The 26,757-nt window shown below is 28.4% G+C and overlaps 1 protein-coding gene across 1 annotated transcript in view; it reads right to left on the reverse strand.

Annotated features, from left to right (window-relative positions):
* The window catches only part of LOC148313084 (monocarboxylate transporter 8-like), a 177,235-nt gene that overhangs the window by 7,647 nt on the left and 142,831 nt on the right, over positions 1 to 26,757 (reverse strand). The window contains exons 4-7 of the mRNA XM_088269483.1: positions 18,418 to 18,591; positions 16,969 to 17,128; positions 3,326 to 3,467; positions 2,258 to 2,398 (exon numbers count right to left, since the gene is read on the reverse strand). Of these exons, the coding sequence (XP_088125609.1) occupies positions 2,258 to 2,398; positions 3,326 to 3,467; positions 16,969 to 17,128; positions 18,418 to 18,591 (617 nt within the window). The remainder of the gene's footprint in view (positions 1 to 2,257; positions 2,399 to 3,325; positions 3,468 to 16,968; positions 17,129 to 18,417; positions 18,592 to 26,757) is intronic.

Below are 26,757 nucleotides of genomic sequence, written 5' to 3' on the forward strand. Positions count from 1 at the left end.
ACTCCCGGTAATTGGGCAGAATTCCTCTCGGAAAATATATTACCCATCTCACCTACATCCAACAAAGTTTCAATCTATTGTGCATTTCATTCTTACGAGGGTATCAACTGTAATGGAAGGAATTCGATTTATCTAAATGATGATTGAATTTGCTTTACTGTAGTACTAAAATTCCAAATCTAATAAAACAGCTATTTTACGTATTTAAATTAAATGAATTGGAACTCATACGTGTATAAATACAATTAAAAAGCTATAATTGATCAAATAACGTTATTTTAAATCGCTATTACCCTCAAGGAAAATAATAAAATAAAAAATGACCCTTATCAACTTAACAACTAGTACATCTTTTAAATGTTTATTTTTTTATTTTTATTTTTACTTTAGCTCTTAATTAAGTCTGCCTATTAATCTTCTTAACTTTTGCTATATTTTATTCTTGCTGTTTACTTTTAACTCATTTAACATTTCGCTCACTCCTTTCAAGAACGTCATAAATCAAAAATCGACAATTTTCAGTTGTACATGTCTTCGGAATGCCCAGAAAATGTACTATATCCCAGCAAAAGCGGCATAATTTTAACTTAATATTTACCCGCTACAGGGCAGAAAGTGTTGTTTTTGCTTTTTGAAGAAAAGGTATTGTTTAATTGTTTTTTCAAATATACAAAATATTTTTTTAATGGAGAAAAAACCTTCAGCTTTTACCTAAAAAGATCAGTTGCACAGTAAAAAGTTAAAAAACTGGCTTCATATTTATTTTTCATGCATTATATTATAATATTTAACATTAAAAACGTTCTCCTGAAAAATCAAGTATTTTGATTTATGACGTTCTTGAAAGGAGTGAGCGATTTGTGAAATTTTGTAATTGGAATGTTACAATTACCAGTTTTGTTTGTTATTCATTATTGTAAATGTTTTCATGTTAATGTTCTGTTACATTTTTAAATAAATAAATATAATTAATGTTTTACTTAGTAAATACCACTATTTCTTAAAATCTACCTTCACACGTGTTTCGATGCATTCCGCATCATTTTCAAACACCGTATGTGAAGCTAATTCTATTTCTAAGTATTTACTAAGTAAAACAATAATTAAAAATGGATAGATATTACCACAAAGTGACTGCCGAATCAATTAATGAAATATATTTAAATTTATCCGCACCCAATGGTGCATAGGGCGCTGCATCTCATCGATGCAGTGTTCATCGGTGATCAGGAAAGGTGATCAGTCCTGCGCTCGAGGCTCAGGGTAATATTAATCCTCTATAACTAAACTATATTTGTAGATACATAGTAACTAAACATTCGTCAGGCGGACTACGCAATTAAAATCGTGAAAATTATCAAAAGCATTTAATAAAATTAGTAACTGGTTACATGACACATAAGTTTGGTTTATTAGGAATGAATGTAAAAGACATTTCGCAATAAATGACTATTCCGCAAACAAAGTCTGGCGGGTTTATTTATCTCTGTATTCGACTTCTTCGGAAAAGGGCGTCGTCGCGTCGACGAATGTTTAGTTATCTAGGGTTAAATAAATAGGACTATTAAATTAAAAATCACTCATATTTCTTCTGACCCCCGAGGAATCGAACTCGGGATATCCAGCACGGTAGCCGAACGCGCTAACCATTACACTATGGAGGCGGAATAAATACAATGAATTTAAATTAGCAATGAAATTATACACGCTAGTATTAATATAAATCGGTATGGAAATAGTCAAAATGGTGCTTTATTCCTTTCATATTTTAAGGTTAAATATTAAATATTAAGGTTCATATATTAACTATGTATTTTACAAAACTCAATTAACGCATTTATATTAAGTGCTTGCTTTAAGAAGTGGTTTTCTCTACTGTATTTTATTTTTTATTTATTGAATATAGTTACAAATTTTTTTATATCATTTTATTAATTTGCTAGACGTTTCTACTTTTGATAATCTTAAAATTAGTTAGGCGCGCTATTCTCTCCAATAAAGAGACTAAGCTCTTGTGCTTGGAGAGGGACTTATACTCATTGTTTATTGTTAATGAAATGAGCGATATGTATATATTTTATTATAATTTTTTTATTGTATTTTTTTTTGTTTGTGCGTTTTTTTCAATAATATGTATATGAGGCTTTTAATTGATATTTTAGGATTTATATATTTATCTTAATTTTTTAATATCTGTAGGAAGGTTATTGAAGTGTTTGGTTCCACACATTGGATTATAATATAATGGAAGGCTTACCAAATAGAAAACAGGGGTGTACAACCCGAACGCTGCGGTCCCAGAAGCGAGGAGAAGCATTTGTACAGTTCTACTCTTGAGGGGGGAAAAGTCGAAGAATGGAGGTTTAGGAACGCGAATATGAGTTTTCTTCTCTTTCACCTAAAATAAATAAACATATTTATTCTCAAACATAAACCTAGAATAATACGGTCACTGTTAATCATAGGCATACAATTTTGGATGAAACAGTGTAAACTGTGTAAATATGAATATTACAATTTTATATAATAAAATTATTCTTTCTTTAATATTTTAAGCGTGACGTAATAAAAAATCCTGAAATTATTAAAACAATATTGACATGGTCAGAATCGGAATAAATCTTAATATAGCACTTGAGTGTTCAGAAGATGGTCCCAGTAATAATGATAAAATTTTTGGAAGAATAAAATTATAAATTATAAGGTATTTTGAGTGTGTCCAAATACTTGTTCACAAAATCTGGATTATCTCCAATTACATGAGTTATTTTCATATTATTTTTTGACATCTCATCAAAGATGAAGAAGAATATGGAAGTCTGGGCATTTACAGGGCTGACGAACCAGCCTATGACGCTCGTCAGCCCTGTAAATGCCCAAACTTCCATATTCTTCTTCATCTTTGATGAGATGTCAAAAATAATATAAATTATAAGTTTACACGGTTTAACCTAAAATCATGTTTCAGCATAGATGAAAGTGCATTGATGAGAATATAAAAGTCTGAGTGTTTTCAGGGCATTCAACCTTTCATTGACCGCTTTAAGTGTACATATTTTATTATATCCTCGTGTATTATAATGATGAATTTGTCTGTTAAAAATTGGCTTGGTGTTGCTGTCAGTAGTTTTAAACATTATTTGAAGGATTGTATTTGCAAACTCATACGTTGGGAGAATGTCAAAAGGTATTATTATATGTGTGCTCCAATAAATGTCTTTTACATGAGTGGTGTACGGTAGACGAAATATATTTTTTATAGCTCTATTCTGTATTGAGTCAAAATGTGAATTCGTTTTGGCCATTTGTGAAGAGGTCTCATTACCTTTTTCCTTTGGTTCTTTAGGTGTAGGATAGCTCGTCTTTGGGGATGATAGAGGGAGGCGCTGCGGTACACCATCCCTAAGAAGAAGCTCAGAACTAGGAGACATGTCACAGCTTGTAACCCCAAACGCCAACCCAGCTTCCTATAAACAACACATCTAATTAACATCCGTTTTTCACGGGAAATCACTTAAGAAAACTACATCCGTCAAGATTGGATTCCTTTTATGTATGTAGATTGCTTAGAATATTTGTATGGAGGGGAGAACTGGAAATCTCGCAAACTTTTTCATGATTTTTTTCAACTAAGTGAGCAATAATAATGTAACTCGAGCGATCATTTTATCACATGATTTTAAACTGTATCAAAGTTTTAAGTAGGTAACAAAAAATATTTATTCATCCTAACGATATCGCCTACATAGTTTAGTTAAAATTATGATTTTTTTATTACAATGTATTATTCAACCTCAAGCATCCAACGGAGTATTTTTAAAGATATTTTTTACTGTATAATCTTCAATTCATTGAAGTTATTAATCGGTTGCTTTGAAATTTTGACACAACGTTGCGTATGAATACAAACATGTTTTAATATACATACTTATGTGATGACCAGTAAAACGCGTTTAAAAAAATTAAAGCAAAACCAGTGTCATCTGTTGAACGTGATAGCAACAAACATTGGTTATGATGGACAATTACTGTCACATTCATTGTTTTCATGTATTTACATCAGTAATGTGTGTTTTTTTATTTCCTTTCTTTTCTATTTGATCAATCTAAGCCACATCAACACGTGGCTTGGCACAGCTAGTTCGAAACAAAATGAGAATTTGTTTTAAAAATCTGATAAAAAGAGCTATTATTAATATAATTCCATTAATATACCTACTACCAATAAAAACCCAATATATTTTTTAACATTCTTCCAAAAAACAAACGTTTTAAAAAGAAGAATGTCAATTTATATTTAGATTTATTGTAAATTGCTTATTACACAAAACGAGTATTATTAATTTTGTATGCTTTATCTCGTAAGCTCGAAGATCTAAATAATTACGGAGATTTACTTTTCCTGGTTAGAAATTAGAAAAACGAAATTGAAAAGGGAAGACTGAATTAACAAGGACAAATTGAAAGCATTAGTAAGGATTTAAATTTATCCAATTTACTTGGATTAATTGAAATCCATTTAAAACGACGAATAAAAATGGACGGAATTATTCTACATTTCAAGTGACGAGTGGATATTCGTATATCTACATAAAGTAAAAACAATATGATTATAATACATATTAAAAAAAATAATAGCCATCACCTTTTTTAAATGATTAAATATTTCAACATCTAAAGACGATCATTTCTTTTATAATTGTAATAATAAAATAAATAATTAAACCATCTTTATTTCAACTGCAAAAACAAACAATTCGTAATGTTAAGGCTCAGCATTCGTTAAATCGTGTTCATTCCACCGGAGACCACTGGAGAGGTCACATGTCTTTTCACGTCCGACTTGTTTTAGTAATGTATATTGGATATTTGTGAAATCAGAATGTATTCAGCCGCGCTAAGGGCTGGTCGTGTGTTCACGCCCATTTAAATAAAATGTAAGTGGATATTTTTATGATTTTTAGAATTTATATGGAAATAATATTTTTATAAATTTTTTTAACTCCCAACCTGTAAATAACTCTTTTCTTTTCGAAACCATATAATTATTTTGAAGAAAAAAACATTTTTCCAATTTAAAAACGGTGTTTTCAGAAAAAAAACAATAACGAAAAATGTTATCTGGATTTGGACAGAACCGAGCTGCGACTTAACGAATGCTGGGCCTTAACAAGTGTGACGCTATTGTTTGCCTCTATTGCAAAAGTCAGAATCGCATAAATTTTGGCGTATGTCACAGCGCCGTTACTGTTACCCTGAAGTTTAGCCGTTCATTTAACATTTCACGAAACCGGTAGGCGTAAAGTCGAATTTTGGTATAACACAAAGTAAAAGACTTATCACCTCTATATTCATATAACAGCGCTCAGTTAACACCATGTGAATTTATGTGGTACCCCTTTGCACCGTTAGAGATAGAAGTCAGGTGCATAAAAATTCGATTAATTAATGTAATAAATTAATCGAATTATAAAAATGTATTTATAACATTTGGAGTATGTCCTAGTACTTGTTCACAAATCTGGATTATCTCCAATCAGGAATTTATTTTTTAACATTTACAGGGCTTACCACGGTCTTAGGTTGGTTTCAGCGATTATTTAACATTAACCATTTCTACATGGGTAGCTGAGTGAATGTTACACGTGTGTATAACTTAAACCGGCCTATGACGGTTGTCAGCCCGGTAAATGCCCAGACTCCATATTATTCTTTATCTATGTCAAAAAATAATGTAATTATAAAAAAAATGTGGTATAAGTAAGGTACAATTAATTTACGAATTGTACGCATTAAATGGAGAACTATCGTAATTTTCGATCGGTAATAGAATTTGTGATGGAATTTTTTTGAGGATTCAGTAAATAACAAAGGCGATTCTCGCCGCTAACAGGGGCATTACTGTTCTTCCAGGAATGAATCAGCACCAAGTATACCCGGGGGGGAAGTTATAGCCTCGGGAGAGATATGTACGTTAGGTACGTATATAAAAGCACGTCACTGTGGAACCTCTCATAAAGAGCACCTCTCGTAACGAGTAATTTGCAAAACGACTAAAAAAATAAGTGAAAAAGTTGCTCCATTAAGGAGCGACATTTCGCATAACGAGTAACGGAGGAAGGGCAAGCCCCCTTTTCACGACATTCACTTGTGAGCCGGAACTTCCGCGGCTTGGGGAGGAGTTAAGGGAGATGCTGAAACCACGAAAAACTATTGCATCGTACATTAATAAATATCACCCTAATAAGAAGGTGGCTATTCGTGCTACAAATTTATTCAATGATAATGCTGTGACACATTTTCGCCAAATTTTGAAGCGTCGGCATAAGCAAACGTCTTTAGACAGTTTCCATGCAAAAGGATTAATTATGTGTCTGAAATTCATATTTATCTTTAAGTTTTTTTAAAAATCAAAATTGCATTATAAGTTGATATACTCCTTAACAATCAAAAGTAATTATATTTTAATAAACGTATAAAAAAATTGAGTTATCTTTCGGCATGGAACGCATTATCGTAATTTACATTGATTTCATATTATTTTTTGACATCTCATGAAAGATGAAGAAGAATATGGATGTCTGGCTATTTACGGGGCTGACGACCTTCATAGGCTAGTTTAAGTGATTACTTTACACACGTGTAACATCATGCTTCATCTTTGACGATATGTCAAAAAAATATAAGAAAAACAACTCCTATAATTGTAGATAACCCAGATTTGTGAACAAGTATTTGGACATACTCAAAATGTTGTGCATGGGAAAAATGTTTCGCTTAACGAGTAAGATGTTGGAACGAATTATGCTTGTTATAAGAGGTTTCACTGTACTTCCACTATAATTCTGCTCTATTGTGGGCGCTGTGGGTCAGTGTTCTATGGCGAAAAAAATATATGATAACGATTATTATTATTACCCTTGCGCTATCTCTGTTCTGAATCATAATCGACGCAACTACGAGGAATATTGTACAAAATGTTTCGACATTATGATCCCATCGCGCGATTACACACACCTGATATAAATCACGTGCTAGGTAATTGTATTTTTATGATATTCACAACTATAAGAGGACCATTAAATTTTAGTGAAAGTTTGATGACCACACTTTCAACCGAAATGATAAATTTCATAATATTCATCTCGGTTAATTCGAGTAAAAAATGTAAACTTAAGTGTACTTTTTTAAATCGAAAGTTAGCAGTACTCTAAAGTCTTGATATAACGGTTCTCTTTTAACGAACTTCGCATATAATGAAAAAAAAACACGGTCAATAAATATCGTAAGCATTTTGGTAAAAAAAATAACAGCAAACATAAAAAATGCAAACAAAACTTGATTTCTTTTTCAAAGCAGGATTACTGCAAGCAAACGTCTCGATATCAAACAGCAACGCTATTTCACGAGTGTCCGAATACAATAAATAAAATTTTGTTTTATTAATTGTATTCGGTTTTGTTTTATGTTTTGTATTGTTTAGTTATATTTAAAAGTAGTGTTTATCCAAAAAAATATATTTTTATTGTTTAAGCCTATTTTTATATAACATCCTTTCGGCCTTACCGGACACCCCCTCTTCACAATTCATCCGTTATATTGCGTTTTACTGTACTAAGTAACTGGATGTTACAGTGTTTGGTCATACAGCACAACTACAAAATAAAATACAGATTTTTCGCTACAAAATGGACGTTGTACAAACCAAATAGGACACCTTAAAAAATAAATTAGACTTTTAAAAATCAAATTGTACGTTTTAAAAAACAAATAAGACTTTATTGTATTTTACAAAGAAAGTTTGAATTTTTTAAAATGTATTCAAAGTAGTACTCATGATTCAATTGAAATATTGAAAATCTTGTCTGAAAACTTGATTACACATCGTGCGTACCGACTATGACAGCACGCAGCGCAGGTTTGCCAACTTAACTAAGGATACAAGAGTACCTACCAATACGACAAGGAAAACTCACTTTTAAATTTGATGATAATATGACTAATGGTGAGTCGATTAACTGAATAATCTCGTCGATAAATTATTCTTATATTTCTCACAGTGGTTGCAAATGAGCAGTCATTTTGTTAAAAACAATTAGTAATATTTAAACGTTGTTTAAGTGCGTATCTGCGTGAATAAATGACACAACGCTTAACCTACAAATAACATAATAAACTTTAAAAAAATACAATAATTTAAAATTGTATAATTGCTATTGAAAAATCCTATACATGATATGTTTATCATAATACCACAGTGTGAAATGACACTAATACATTTATCTAGAGTTAGGGAAAAAACGTTCTATTGGAATTTAGTCATTAGATTGATTGGGCCAGTCTACTATAAATGATGGGAAACGGATGCTAAACATCCTCCCTTGAGAGATTTCACGCAGGGTGGATGTAATTTATTTTATCAAAGAAAACGCAAAGGTTCGTTAATGAAAAATATAAAACTTTTACGGCGAACTTACAAAGTAAGCTTGCTGTAAAAACGTAGTTACTATGAGTAAACTAATTGGCAATTAATAAGTATAGCTCATACTTTATAACTTGATACACCGTTAATGAGTTTCTAGGATATATAAAAAGAACATATTTTAGTAAAAATTAAAACAGCTAGATAAAATCATTTTCCATATAAAAAAGAAAAATATATTTTGTTTGACATCTGGGCATTTACATGGCTTACGATCGCCAAAGGCTTGATTAAGTGATCACTTTACACACGTGTTACATTTACTAATTCTACCCATAATTGACAACCACACTACTCAAATTATTGAAAATTCTAGATACATTGATCAAACTCGTATGCGCGAGTTCACAATAACCATCTAAAGCTTTTATTAAGCCGAGACGCTTTCCATTTGTATGTCCGAATCCAAGATTATATTCAATAATTTATAAAAAATAACTCCTGATTGGAGATACTCCAGATTTGTGGACAAGTATTTGGACACACTCAAAATGTTGTAAATATTTAATTATTACTGAATAAAAATATATCTAAGAATATACGGAAAAACTCAACTGAATACCTATAAAAAAGAAACTAATGTACGAGTATAATAAACTTATTTAAAGAATAGAATATGTCCAGATATTTAAAAAATGAAATAGTTTTAAATAAAAAAATCATCAACATAAATTAGAAATGAGAATGGAAAAATACTGGTATTTAAAAAACATGCTTTAAATAATCCGTAAATTGTTTTGTGTATAAGGGTTTAAAAATATATGATGTAATGCCTGAATGTATGAAAAACGGAAAGAGCCTAAAATACTTATTTAAAAAATGTTATGTGTACTGTAAGAAGATGTAAATTTAAACGATGTCAATAATATTATATTTGAATAATAGTTTGTCTTAAATGTAATATAAGCTTACTGTAGAAATAAATAGAATAAAGTAACAAAGGTAGAATAATAATAATAAAGGCAGAAAAAAAACATGCAAAGGTTTGTAAATATTAGTAATTATAGTATTTTCAATTTTCATTTTAATTTACTTTGTTAGTAAAAAAATAAAAATTGCAAAACGAGCTCCCTCTCTAAACACAAGTATCTACTTTATTAGAGAGGTAGAAACGTTATATTTTAAATGTATTGTATGTTTACCAACTATTGTGTATTATTTAAATATCGTAGTCGTACAGGAGAAAGTGACCAACTACCAAAACTTAAAATGTTCAGGAGGGCCATTTAACTCACTTTTGCTTGCCAAGAAAATAAACACCAATGCAGTTATTCATTTTAAACAAGTCAATATATTATGCTTCCAAGATTAAATTACTTTGAGATTTTTTCAGGGCAATATTTAGCTAGTAAGATATCAAATAGTCAATGATCACTTTTTTGTAAAACAATGCACTTGGTCACTTTCTCCTGTATGACTACGATATGTATTTTGTAAAAAAAAAGTATTTTTGTATGATTGATTACATTTTCTACAATGCCATTAATCTAATATTATATTTACGGTGTCTAATATGAAGACGCCTTAGGGCAAGTCATCGCAAATTACAAATTTAAAGCAAAAAGTTTGAAAGTTATAGTATAATTTATTAAATGTCATGAAATATTGTTTTGAATCAGCACGAGAGATAATTTATCATTTACTGACAAAGTGTTAAGTACAAAAGACAGTTAAATATTTATTGCTATTGTTGAAATTTATATAAATATATAAATTAATGAATTGTAATAAAGTAGGAGTGCGGTAGCGAGGTCAGTGTCTAGGTTCGAGCCCACTCTACTACAATTGATTTCCATTTTTGATAACGGGCTGGTTAGGTCTGCGAAAATAAAGGAAAAATGTAATTTTGATGCGACTAATAAGAATACTTTCATTTAAGAGAAAATGTGTCGATAAATTGTGTGGAATTATCAATTCAATTAATGAATTATCATTATCAATTATCTGAATATAAAGAACAGTATAAAACGCGTAAAAAAATATTCCACAGTAAAAATAACATAAATATGATGAATATTTTAGTTTCAGATAAATATTTAAAAAAATCTACTTAAAACGGTTAGTGAAAAGGTGCTCTGGAGAATTTATAAATTTAATAATGAGTTTACTATAAAATAATACAATACGTGTTACTGTAATGTAATTATATCATAAGTAAGAGTAAAGTTTAAATTTATAATTCTGATTTCGTAAATGATTGCGTGAATATATCACTAAATCTATATGTACACCTGTTAAATACAGAACAATAACGTTAAGGAGGTGGCTGAGAACTCATAATTGTATTGAAATGTACATAGCTCGCTAACTTATATGATATTTTTATTTATACCACGTGAACTTTTATTTAATATAGCTACATTTTGTTATACAATTTCTATACATTTCTACTTAATACAATATTACAATTTTAATATAATAGATTTATATTATCCACTGACACTTCGTGATGGAATTGCATTTTTATATATTATTAGATTAAAACCAATATTTTTATATTTTCCTTTTTATTTTTATTTGACCAGCGACCAGGTTTCGTCGTAACCGACACCAGTCTGATGATGTCGATAACGACGAAACCCGGTTGCTGGTCAAATAAAAATAAAGTGGAAAAGCTAAAAATATTGGTTTTAATCTAATAATATATTATAATTTTAGTCTCGCTGAGCATCTCCAAAAAAGAGACTGAGCTCTTGTGCTTGGAGAGGGACTGTTTGAATTTTGTTTTTTGTTGTTGTTGTTGTTTATAGTATCATGATATATGTACATTAAAAAAAATATAACAGGGGAACATACATTATATATGGTATTTATGCGGCACGAGGGAGTTATCTTGTTTAGTTTTCTATTTCTGTATATATATATATATATATATATATATATATATATATATATATATATATATATATATATATATATATATATATATATATATATATATATATATATATATATATATATATATATATATATATGTATATACGTATATATATATATATATATATATAAATATATATATATATATATATATATATATATATATATATATATATATATATATATATATATATATATATATATATATATATATATATATATATATATATATATATATATATATATAAATATATATAAATATATATATATATATATATATATATATATATATATATATATATATATATATATATATATATATATATATATATATATATATATATATATATATATATATATATATATATATATATATATATATATATATATATATATATATATATATATATATATATATATATATATATATATATATATATATATATATATATATATATATATATATATATATATATATATATATATATATATATATATATATATATATATTTATATATATATATATATATATATATATATATATATATATATATATATATATATTTATATATAAATATATATATATTTATATTTATAAGTTTCTTTTTAAAGTATTTGTGTCTTTTATATTATTAATTTCTAAGGGGAGGCTGGTGAAATTTTTAATTGCTAAGTATATGTCATTTTGTTGGTACTGTTTTGTGTTGCATTTGGGAATTTTAAAATTATTTTTGTGTCTTTAGGATCTGTTTGTTTCTAGTTTTGAGTAATATGGAACTAATGTACGAGTATGTCTGTAGTTGACATAAAATTTTCCTCTTTTTATGTTGACTTTATTTGAGTATCACATCACCATAATCTCCTGAAGACAGATTGCAATGCTAAAGAGACAACAAGAATCATTCAGCGATCAATCAACCGAAATCTGTCGCTGGCAGTCATACAATGGCGTATTGCTGCGACGCGACCGCTGAATTAAATATTACAGCAAAATGACAGTGAAATAATATTTTGTGATAAATTATAATCACGACGGACCTTTATTGAATCAAAGGGATGTAATAATACTAATGATGCTTATCTTAAGTGAAATAAAATTAAGGAAGTGAAGATAATTATTATTTCTTATAGCTCCGTCTAAAGGATATTAATTATCATTTTAATCTCTAAAGGAAATCATTATTTCATTTCGTTATTTCCTCTTGGAACATTTTAGGAAAAATGTAGCGAGAGAAAATAGATCACAATATTAAATAAAAGTTTTAGATATTTATTCCTCATCATATGCTTATTTATAATTTAATTTTACTATAATGTGTCCTCGCTGAGTTTTCCTATGCCTAAGGCACATATTATAATATTAAGTTATTTGTTACTTATTCGTCCACCATAAGTCATGCAATTGTATATGACATGGACGAATGTTTATCAAAAAAAAATTATGTTTAAAAGAAAAAAATAATTATGTTTTTTTTTCGAAAAGTATTGATTTATTCATAAATTTTCTCCCCTTCGATATAATGCACTTAAGCCAGCGCTTTTTCCAATCCTCGAAGCACTTCTGGAATGCACTTTTCGATATGGCCATCAGCTAGTTCTTCGATTCTGACTTTGTCTTATCAATTGTGGCAAAACGCTTTCTTTTCATTGGTCTCTTCAGTTTCGGGAATAGGAAAAAGTCGCAGGGAGCCTTATCTGGTGAATATGGTGGTTAAAGCATGATTACGGTATTGTTTTTGGCCAAATAATCACGTACAAGTATAAAGCTCTAAAGCTCAAAATTTAGCAATTTTGGGACCACACATTTCATGCCCAAAACATCCGAGAAAATTGCATAGCATGAGCCGATTGATATGCCAACATCCTTTGCAACTTCCTTAATAGTGATTCGATGATTTTCCAAAACCATTTTCTTCACTGTTTCGATGTTTTATTCGTTTGTTGACGTGCTTGCAATTCTAGGAAAAAATATCGCTTGGACGTTAAGCGATTTGTAAAATGTAACCTAAACAACCTACTTTTAATATGTACGAGTCACTCGAGGTAGTATTTTTAAATCTCTTGAGTTAAAAAAAAAGTACTGAGGTAATGACAACAATGAATGACATTTTCATTTTTAATTTTTATTACAAAAGTGTAAAAAAAACGATTTTTATATTTTCTTTGTGAGAAATTCAATCTACGATTGGCATGAAGTTGAAACTGTAGAAATTCTCACGTTCTAGAACTGATTTCCATATTGATATTTTATAACATACAAATTCATTATTTAAGACTTTTCTGTTGGCACGCGTGTTTCACAGCAAATATCCAATTATTTGTATAAAAATAATTTGACGTAACTTTCTTGTCATAAACAAGGTAATGGTAATTCGATAGTCTGGTGAGAAAATGAGTGTTTATTCACCCTTTATTTCAATTAATTAAAGAACCAGTTTTTCAAATGTAATAACTGACTGATACCTGAAGCGGAGGGCTAATCCCCTTTCCTTCACGCGTTAACGATATAGATAACACTACGTTTAAAGAATGCAGTGCCCTATGCACTATGGGGTGCGGATAAGGATTTGGATGAATAATTTTGAATAAAATACTTAAAAACACACACACATATATATATTTATATATATATCTATGTATATATATATATATATATATATATATATATATATATATATATATATATATATGTATATATATATATATATATATATATATATATATATATATATATATATATATATATATATATATACATATATATATATATATATATATATATATATATATATATATATATATATATATATATATATATATATATATATATATATATATATATGTTTACATATATATATAAATATATATATATATATAAATATGTATATATATATATATATATATATATATATTTATATATATATATATGTAAATATATATATATATATATATATATATATATTTATATATATATATATATATAGATATATATATATATATATATATATATATATATATATATATATATATATATATATATATATATATATATATATTTATTCATATATATATATATATATATATATATATATATATATATATATATATATATATATATATATATTTATATATATTTATATATATAAATGTAAATATATATATTTATATATATATATATATATATATATACATATATATATATATATATATATATATATATATATATATATATATATATATATATATATATATATATATATATATATATATATATATAATATATATATATATATATATATATATATATATATATATATATATAATATATATATATATATATATATATATATATATATATATATATATATATATATATATATATATATATATATATATATATATATATATATATATATATTTATATATATTTATATATATAAATATAAATATATATATTTATATATATATATATATATATATATATATATATACATATATATATATATATATATATATATATATATATATATATATATATATATATATATATATATATATATATATATATATATATATATATATATATATATATAAATATATATATATATATATATATATATATATATTATATATATATATATATATATATATATATATATATATATATATATATATATATATATATATATATATATATATATATATATATATATATATATATATATATATATATATATATATAATATATATATATATATATATATATATATATATATATATATATATATTATGTTAATATGTATAAGGCTAATATTTTTATTTTGATAAGTTCAAGTTATGTTATAATATATGTTATAATATAAGTGATAATCTACAATACTTTCGTACGTACACAGATACACACCCATTATTCTAATAGTTTTTTATTCAACATAAATCGTTTTGAATATTATTAAAACCAATTATGCCTCGAAGTAATCACATGAAATAATTACGTTTACATACAAAGTTGTTGAATTCCTTAAGACCTATGAGCGTGTAAATTTCCAAAACACGTTTCCCAATCACAAACAAATTATATCATATAACATTCCCTCATATAATGACGTATGTACATATATATATATCTACAAATTTGATACGTTGATATGACAGTTAATTATTTAAGCTTTCAGTTTTCAGTTAATTAAGGCTAAAACCTACTCTTCATGGATATACATTGATATAAAGGTACTTACAACATTTTGCGTGTGTCCAAATACTTGTTCACAAATCTGGATTATCTCCAATTATAGGAGTAATTTTTTTATATTATTTTTTGACATCTCATCAAAGATGAAGAAGAATATGGAAGTCTGGGCTTGAATGTTCTAAACACATATTTGAACCAATTTTGAAACATTGTCCATGAATTACTAGAACTTCAATGGAGACAATTATTGGTGAGATGAAAAGAAGCTTTTTATTGAGCAGAACCTCTTTTATTGACATGCGAGGCCCGAATCCTGGATTATAATCACATACATGAAAAACGGCAGAAAATATAATTTTCATTTTTATTATTTTAGCTTATAATTTGACCAGTTTATTTATTTACAGCATTTTGAGTGTGTTCAAATACTTGTTAACAAATCTGGATTATCTCTAATTGTAGGAAATATTATTCATATTACTTTTTGACATCTCATCAAAGATGAAAATGGAGAGGCGATAGAGATAACTATAAAAACCTCCTTTACACGGTCGAAGATATTTGCGTGAAAAAAAATGTCTAGTTCCGAGCTGTGAGCATTATTTGTTTACAATACACGTCCGAACTGATGTCGCCAACACCCCCAGCTTACTTCTCAACACTTGCATAATCAATATATGATATATGGTACGTGTAATGTGTAATGTACATATCAATAATTTTATTTTATACGAGTTATAAATCAACACGTACGTTACACTGAGGCTAATTAAAATATATAAAAATTAAAAAAAAATGTGGGTAAGAAAACGAAAAATATGTATTTATTGTAACTGCAGACAATTGGTAGAATTCCAAATTGAATTTTTAGGTAATATATCCAAAATTAAACGAGGTTTATTGGATTGAATCCTACATTTATTTATATATCGTAGTCATACAGGAGAAAGTGACCAAGTGCATTTTTTTTACAAAAATGTGATTTTTGATTATTTGATATCTTCCTAGCTTAATATTGCCCTGAAAATTTCCCAAAGCAATTTGAAACTAGGAAGTATAATATATTGACTTGTCAAAAATGACTAACTGCATTGATTTTTATTTTCTTGCTAAGCAAAAGTGACTTGTATGGTCCTCCTGAACATTTTACGTTTTGTTAGTTGGTCACTTTCTCCTGTACGACTACGATATATATGTTGATATGTGACGCGTTTTATTAAGACATTATCAAAAACGTACGTTACAGCGAGGAAAGGATTACAGTGGATATTCTTTCCTACCAATTTAACACTAACAATTTAATTTTACGATAACCATAGATAAAGTAAGGGTGTTATGTTGTCTCATGGTGTTAGAAAAATAAATTATTATATCAGAAATCACGGTAGGAATGAAATGAATATCTTATTCTACTTACCCGACAGCCTCCTTGTAGAAGACGCTAAAGAGAGCTATTCCCACCCCCGCTCCAGCTTGTGCTACCATCTCTACAAACTCTCTTCTCTTCCGAAAGTAGTGGCCCAGCATCAGGGAAGACGTCTCCCGCACCATACCGCAGCCCACTCCCAAGAAAATACCTGGAAAAAAAAGAAGATTTTAAGTGGATATTATTAAAATAAAACATAATTATTTTGTCTTTCTGAGAGTGACGAGTGGTGAAAATTACTCATCGGGAATATTACATACTTGAATTATGTATGTAACATGTCTAAATACAAAAAAAAAAGTTTATGATAAAAAATAACTTTGTTTTAGAATCATTATAAATATTTTATTATAACTTAATTATAATGTCTACCGGTTTCGAAGCTAACCGGTAGACATTATAATTAAGTTATAATAAAATATTTAGTGATTTTCAAACAAAGTTACATTTTAATTATAAAATGGAAAATCACTAAGTTTGTGCTTCAAATATATATTCTAAATAAAGTTAATGTATTTATGTCATAAAATGTCACATTACATCGACATTCTTAATGTAAATTGTGGCAAAAGCAAAACATATCTGACCGTCAAAATTTAAAGTGTTATTTATAAGTAATGAGGTTGTAAATCATGACGTGTAGTATGTTTAACCAGTTCCCAGTTTAGCCCGAGTGTGACTCGGGCAAGTAGTTGTAGTGATGAGCCCAAGTGCTGCTCGGGAAAATCGTATTCAGATTTCTCGGTATTGATTTGGGAAAAATAAATTTGTGTTTTTTTTCTTCTTCTTCGTCTTGTTGTAGGCCTTGTGGCCTGTTTTAAGAGGGATTAGCCTCCTGCGATGTCGATTCCCAGCTATCGACCCATCTCTTTGGTGGTCTGCCCAGGAGTCGTCTACCACGGGGTTGGCCGTACAGTGCGATGTGGGGGAGACTATTACTTATTCTATCTCGGAGACTCTTTTTTTATTATTGAATAATCTGACGGTGTTCATGAGTCTTGTTTTGACTTGTAGGTGACGATTTCTTGCACCGGCAAATTTTCTTGCCTAAATTCGACTGTTAAGTGGTTAAAGAAATAAATAATCTTCCTTAAAAAAATATGATATTCTTTCATAAAAAAGGTATAATGAAACATGTTTCATATCGAGTAGAGACACCTTTATTATTTTGTTGAATGGTTGATGTATACAACAGAAAGTCAGATGACAGACTTCCACGTATCACCCTTCGAGGAATCCCTGAAGAACGCAGACCCTAAGCAGACCTCTGGGAGGTGGAAAGACAGCTGGGAGTCAACATCCCAAGAGCTACAAGTGGAGTCACAAACAGATCCTTAGGATCCAGTAAAAGAAGAAGAAGAGAAGAAGAGAAGAAGAGAAGAAGAAGAGAAGAAGAAGAGAAGATGAAGCAGATTGATGTATCCGGAGTGAGGTGCTTACCATAGCTGATGACGGCTTGGTGCAGTTGCACTGCGAAGGAGGTGAAGAGACACGCCAGGGCCAGCAGCAGGCCGCCTAGGACTGCTGTGAGGCGGGTGGACTTGCGTCTGCAGATGGCGACCACCAGGGGAGCTACTGACAGCGACACGCCGACGCTTAGGCCTCCCATGCAGGCTGGAACAAAGATAAATGTTATTTATGAAAAATATCGCTAATGGCGGAGGTGAATAGAGGTTATAGGTGTCTTATATAAACAATGTTTATTTGCAATGGTCTTGGATCCCTTTCAGATGTTGGTACCAATTCAATAGATTTGAATTGGAAGTATGGCTGATTGTGGAGCCATCAGATGAGAAATTTGTGAAGTATTTGAATAAGAATAAATTGAGAATGGAGGTCTCTATACTTTCACTTCACTCACGCAATCTGAATCTCAACAAATATATTTCACTTCTGCATTCAAACAGGTCTGATAACCTTTTTGTATATATATATATATATATATATATATATATATATATATAATATATATATATATATATATATATATATATATATATATATATATATATATATATATATATATATATATATATATATATATATATATATATATATATATATATATATATATATATATATATATATATATATATATATATATATATATATATATATATATATATATATATATATATATATATATATATATATATATATATACATATATATATATATCCATATATTTATATAATTTAATACATACTTATATTGGTAACATTATATAATATATTAGACATTCCTTCATATATATTTTTTAAATAGCAAAAGGAACTGCATCATATAGACGCAGTGTTGTAACAAAACCCTAGATCTCTAATATGGTGGCCAAACGCGCAACCCACTACACTGCGGAGGCAGGCTTTAATAAACAAGTATAATATTTTATTAAGAAAAAAAATATGGAAATACTTCAATTATAATTTAAGCAAATTTTCCTGTCTATGTTATTGGTATAATAAAATAAGAGACATGATATAAAACTTTGATATTACATTCTAATAAAACGAATTGCGACTAAGAATTCCTTATCTTTTATCACAATATCATAAAACAGACGAAAAAGATATTTTGAAGATTTTTTCCAAATAATGGTACTAAATTGAAAATGTAATTTATGAATTTATTTATACACATATTCCACTCGGCTCAATTTATGTAACATTCCGAGACATTCTTCATTTACATTATTAAAGAAGTTTTCCGATATCTCGTGAAGAAAAGCAATTTCGCACGAAATCGAAAAAGTTGTTTTTTATAACTCCATTCTCAATATGTAAATAGAACTTAATACCGTTTTAAGTAATAACAAACTAATTTTCGATTTTTTACTCTTTTTACTAGAGTTTTCTTGTTTTATGCCCAGATAGGAAAAGAATATCGTGTACTAAATTTTTATGTAAAATTCTTAATAAATTAAACGGAAGGATACGTCTACAAAAAACATAATGCTTTTTATAACCTTATAAAGAGTTTTTTATGTGACGATTTGAGATATTTTCATCACAAATTTACATGTACCAAATTGCCTACTCATTAATTGTGAAAAAGAATTTTGCACTTCATGTATAGTATATGGTACCACATTTGTAATATTAATTCTAGGTTTTATTATTTTAAAAATCTATGTAACATATATCGCTCACTCCTTTCAAGAACGTCATAAATCAAAAAACTTGATTTTTCAGGAGAACGTTTTTAAAGTTTAAAAATATAATACATCGTATTAAAAATAAATATCAAGCCGCTTTTTGAACTTTTTACTGTGCAACAGATCTTTTTAGGTCAAACTTGAAGGTTTTTTCTCCATTTGAAAAATATTTAGTATATTTAATTTTTTTTTAAAAATAATACCTCTTCTTCAAAATGCAAAAACAACACTTTCTACCCTGTAGCGGGTAAATGTTAAGTTAAAAATATGCCACTTTTGCTGGGATATAGTACACTTTCTGGGCATTTTTAATGTTAAATATTATAATACAATGCATGAAAAATAAATATGAAGCCACTTTTTTAACTTTTTACTGTGTAACAGATCTTTTTAGGTAAAAGCTGAAGGTTTTTTCTCCATTTGAAAAATATTTAGTATATTTGAAAAAACAATTAAACAATACCTCTTCTTCAAAATGCAAAAACAACACTTTCTACCCTGTAGCGGGTAAATGTTAAGTTAAAAATATGCCACTTTTGCTGGGATATAGTACACTTTCTGGGCATTCCGAAAACATGCACAACTGAAAATTGACGATTTTTGATTTATGACGTTCTTGAAAGGAGTGAGCGATATGTATGATTATCTTTGAAAATAAGGAATAATCATAATACGATATTTTCTTAGATTTTTACTAGTGACTGTTATTTTACTCCACAAGTATCTGTATCTCCCAGCAATCACAATTAATACACTGTATGGCATCGTACATAGAACTACAATATTTAACACACGGAAACACATAAAACAAAACACATAGCTCTTTTATTGATAAGCACTTTGATTATAATGCAATAAAGTCGTACGACCTGCTTCCATCATCCATATATATATATATATATATATATATATATATATATATATATATATATATATATATATACAGTATCTACTCAATGAATTAGGGCCACCCATTATTTTTTTGAATACTCTGAAATCTTTTGGGTTATTATATTTATTTTACATAAATACTTTAAGTTTTCTATTGACATCTAATATCATGTATATTACCTTCAATAATATGTAAAATATACCTGGATTATTTAAGCCTTTACAAAATTTCAAACCCTTTTTCTGAGAAAGGTCCCTAATTAGCACAGGTAGACAGATAGTTGAAAGTTCAAAAAATAGTCCTGTCTCATTTATTAGTGAAGTTTCTTGAGTTCTGGTTGTTGTTTTGTTCAGAGAGGTTATATAGTTATCGTGTCTTGTGAAAAAAACTTAATTTTTAATATTAGTTTATAAAGTATAATTTTTTTTTGTAAACACAAGTGTTTTTTTTGAAAAGGATAAAATAGGAAAAAGTAAAGACATTTCTGAGGAAAAAAAGTCTAGTGTTATAGTGCTACTGAAATTAAGAATACTATCTAATAGAGAAATTTCAAAAAAAGAAAACGTTTCTCGTCAAACAGTGGACAGAATTTCAAAATCAATAAAAAATTAGTCACCCGCCACCAGCAATCGGCGAAAGAACTGTCGTAGGATTAGAAAAACAACACCAAGAACTGATCGAAAAATCATTCAAAGTGCCTTAGAAAACCGTAGTGCATCAGCAAAAACATTAAAAATAAAATTGGAAGAAGAGGGTATAAATATATCGGTATCAACACTGAGGCGACGTCTTTACGAAGTAAATCTGAAATGCAGGCGCCCTGTAAAAGTACCAAAATTGACACCACGAATGAAAGCGGATCGATTAAAATGGGCCAGGCTACATCGAAATTACTCGGTAGATGATTGGAAAAAGGTATTTATTTAAATTGAATTTTCAACATATCATTTTAGTAAATAAACTTATATATTTGAATTAAAATAAAATTTTCATTATTTTTCAGGTCATCTTTAGTGATGAGTGCCGGTTAGAAGCCGTGACAGAGAGCCGTCAATTCGTCAGGAGAACACCAATGGAACGTTACAATGAGGCCTGTGTGGTAAAAGTTATCAAACACCCCCCTGCAACAATGATATGGTCATGTATTATTAACAATTTACCTGGGCCGTTGTTTTTCGTGGAAGGAACAATGAACCAAAATTCCTATAAGCAGGTCCTCGAACGAATTTTATTGCCCTTCTACCATACACTCGACCCAACAGAAGGTCCATATACCTTCATGCAGGATGGGGCACCTTGCCACCGGACTAAATCAATAATAAAATTTTTGTCTAACAAAAATCAGCCTTTGCTCCCCTGGTCTGGAAATTCTCCGGACCTTAATCCTATAGAAAACGTATGGAGCATGTTAAAAAATAAGGTATACTCATTTTCAAATCCGACAGTAGACTGTCTAAAAAAAATATTCAAAAAATTTGGTCAGAAGACGAAGAAATAAAAAACATGATAAAACAGTGCATTTTAAGTATGCCAAAAAGAATTGAGGCAGTTATTTCTGCCAAAGGTGGAAATACTAAATACTAACTATATTTATATGAAAATATATGCATAATTTAAGCATAATAAAGTGTTCATGTGTAAATAAAATTCAATGTTGTTTTATTCAAGGCTTTCTCTGAGTTATTCCTGTTTGAATTGAGAAATTGCGCGAAATTCTGCGTGGCCCTAATTCATTGAGTAGATACTGTATATATATATATATATATATATATATATATATATATATATATATATATATATATATATATATATATAAATATATATATATAAATATATATATAAATATATATATATATATATATATATATATATATATATATATATATATATATATATATATATATATATATATATATATATATATATATCCATAAGTTATTGGAAAAATAAACTTAGTATAAAATAAAAATAAGCTTAGTATTATAAATGATAAATGGTGGTTAGGGTGAGCCGATGGCGTTTTTTCGCGAATTCAACAATGAAAAAGGTCTAAAAAGTTGCATTTTGGATTTCACATAACGAGAAAAATATTTAAAAAAATATTCGATACTACTTTTGGCCCTCAACCTGAGCTCAAAGTTTTCGGAAAAGCCATTTTTTGCGCTTAACCAGCTGTCATTTCGTAATTTAGTAATAAAGACAGTATCATTAAATGTTATGATATGTAATATACTTTACTTAATAATCGTAAAAAGGCAAAAGTTTCACTTTACGTTGTTATAAATAGGTATCGTTGTTTTAGTAAGTTTTTATTCCCATGAGTATTCGGCCGGCGCACGGCGCTCTAAGGAATCGGTTCCGCTGTACGTAATTTTCTTTAGATACCGGTACTTTGAAAATATATTAGTTCAATTATCTCTCATACAGCTTAATAAATAAGCTTAAATAGTTACATGTACCTTCGGCACGGGATAACTCCGCTGGGGCACATTATTGTAATTTTTTAATTGTGCGTTTGATGAACTATAAATAAACAAATGCCTTACAATTGCAAACAAATTAACTGAATATGACATTAAAATTATGTATCACTTGGGACTCGTAAACATTATTCGTAACTAATGTAGCTGTAAATGGGTATGCAACTCCGAGTACCCTGCTTTTGCTGGTAATCTCCATCTGATCATCCTAATTGAGAACCATTGCCTTAAAGGCTGGTTAAGGTTATCATTAAATTTCGTTAATCATGACGAATGAGGCAGGGTTCAGTCTCGATTTTTTGGCATTGAAGTCATCAGCGCTGGTAATTCACGAAATATTATAACGATTCAAATTGGATGATGTTAGAATTCGATATGTGAAGATCACTATTTTATATGGACTTATTCTTACAATGTTAAACTTTATATTATACTATGTATTATTTACATACTCGTATGAATATATTTTGGTTTTTATGAAATAATAATGGGAAATTATAACATTATTTTTGACATCTCAACATAGATGAAGAAGAAAATGGAACTCTGGGCTTAAACAGGGTATATTCTTCTTTATCAATGTTGAGATATCAAAAATAATGTAAAAATAACTCCTAATTGGGGATAATCTGGATTTGTGCGTAGGTATTTGGACACACTCAAGATGTTGAAAAATAATTATACGCATTAAAGATTTTAATTTACCTATCGCTCACTCCTTTCAAGAACGTCATAATTCAAAAAACTTGATTTTTCAGGATATCGTTTTTAATGTTTAAACATACAATACAATTTATTGAAAATAAATATCAAGCCACTTATTGAACTTTTTACTGTACAACATATATTTTTAGGGATAGATAGAGAAAAAACTCTGCAGGTTTTTTCTCCATTTGAAAAATAATTAGTATATTTAAAAAAATGATTAAACAATACCTTTTCTTCAAAATGCAAAAAACACATCTTTCTGCCCTGTAGCAGGTAAATATTAAGTTAAAAATGTGCCTTTTTTGCTGGGATATAGTACATTTTCTGGGCATTCCAAAAACATGCACAACTGAAAGTTGACGATTTTTGATTTATGACGTTCTTGAAAGGAGTGGGCGATATATACGCAGAGAAAGGGAATTATGCTAAAACTCTATATGACTTATGCATTTCATTATTTGCCATTATGATAAGCGCTCCATCTTTTCTTATCCCTCGAGGCGAAATACGAAGTAAGGGGAAAATAATAATAAATTAAAAAATAATACGCATTTCAAAACTCCACAAAGACAGATTTCCCTCAAAATAGAATTATACCCGACTTGATCTTTATCGTCCCTCGTACGTTTTAGAGTTCGGCTATCACAAACATTGCTTATTTCTTTGATCTCTTTGATATTTTATCGGGCAAAAATATCTGAAAACATCGTTGGAAAACTTTTAGTCCACAATTATGTTATTATACTGGTTGTTTACAAAATATTTATGTTTATGCATATGTAACCTTTCTTTAAAAACTTAATAGATTATATAAAATCGTTTATAGATTATTTTCAACGTAATAATTCCGACTTTAAAGAGATATAAAAAAATGTCTAACCCAAAAGAAGCAAATTCATTTTAATCTTTTAAGTTATTTAATTATTTTTGAGATACTGGATAATTTACTACACCGATGACATATATTAAAAAATATATATACAATATTACAGGTGATCCAACTGAGATGGAGCATGCATTGTGTTTATACAAAAGAAGATGGAAGTCTGAGCATTCTAGGATTGGTAGTGCCATTCTACCCATGATTGACAACCACATTACTCAAATTTTTGGAACTCCTAGATATATATATGATAAATCTCTTGACACAGTACATCTGAGTTCACAACAGCCATGTCCAAAAAAATATGTTAAAATTAATAAATTCAAGTTTTTCCACATTAATAAATCTTCTTCTCTTTCATACCCTTATGTGCAACCAATGGTGCTTAGGGCACTGCATCGTATTGACACAGTGTCATGTTGTTCGTTACTTACATGAAGGCAAGGTAATCACTCCTGCACTTCAGGGACCAGTTCAGAGTAATATTAAATAAATATGTGAGTGTAAAATCACCAATATTTATTTTCACCCCCGTCTGGGAATCGAACCCGGGACCCCTAGCACTGTAGCTAAACACGCTAACCATTACACCACGGATGTGGAATAAATCTACTACATATATGAAAATATAGATTAAAGAGACCTTTAATATGAATTGTTACTTCAGTCATTTTATGCGTTTAAATGTTTAAAATCATAACAGATTATTGATTCATTTTATCAAATCATATTTCCATGAAACGTCAGCTTTTATATTATCAGATTAGACTTTCTAGTTTGCGAACTTGCTCGTGTGTATTTTATTAGTGTTCACGCGTCACAAGCGATTTGCTTGAATAATTAAAACAGCATGCATTCATAACAAGCGTTAATATTTCTTGATGAGATATGCTAGAGTAATAATGCACCGCTGCACCTTAGCAATGATTGACGCAATGCTCGGGAGCACAATGCACACGCTCATATTTCTGGGAAAATCTTCCACTGATACGGAATTGTCTAGACTACTGTAACTGTATGGAATGAAATTGTTCATACACCCGGTGTCTCAGTGTTGAAACGGAAATAGGGCAAGACATCTGATACAATAGAATCATAATGAAAGGTTTCTCTCCTTTTTGTATGATATGGTTTCAACTTTCGGGGCTATTCTAGATAGCGCACAGTCAATTAATGTCAAATAGAGTAGTGTTGTATTTTTTAAATGACATTAGAAGAAAGCAGATTTATCTGTGTTGACCAATTTGAAGATTTTTTTGAGAAACACAGTTAATTTATTTATTGATTTGGCGTTTACTTTGTAGAACTCTATTTTAATTTTTGTATTAATTTTAAATCAAACACAGATTTTTTGAGTCTACTAAGTTGTATTTTATTAACAAAAAACATATGAAAAATTAATAAATTCTGACAATTGTTTCGCCTAGTTATGGCATTTTCAAACGAATGACATTCGTATATAACAAAAGAGGCAGAATTGATCAAATAGTCCATCAATGTTATCAAGCACTTCAACTTTTACTTATTGTTAAATTTGATAGTTTGTAGGTCTATATCGACTATCGACCAATGCGGCATATAGTGATGCTCGGAAACTTTCCCACAAAACATTAAATATGCATTTTTTATGTAATACTTTTAATGTTCCAACAGTGCTTCTTCTTCT

This window comes from Brachycentrus maculatus, unplaced genomic scaffold (genome assembly GCF_059751285.1).
Source record: "Brachycentrus maculatus isolate JH-2025_06_01 unplaced genomic scaffold, ASM5975128v1 h1tg000024l, whole genome shotgun sequence".
NCBI classification, from domain to species: Eukaryota; Metazoa; Arthropoda; class Insecta; order Trichoptera; family Brachycentridae; genus Brachycentrus; species Brachycentrus maculatus.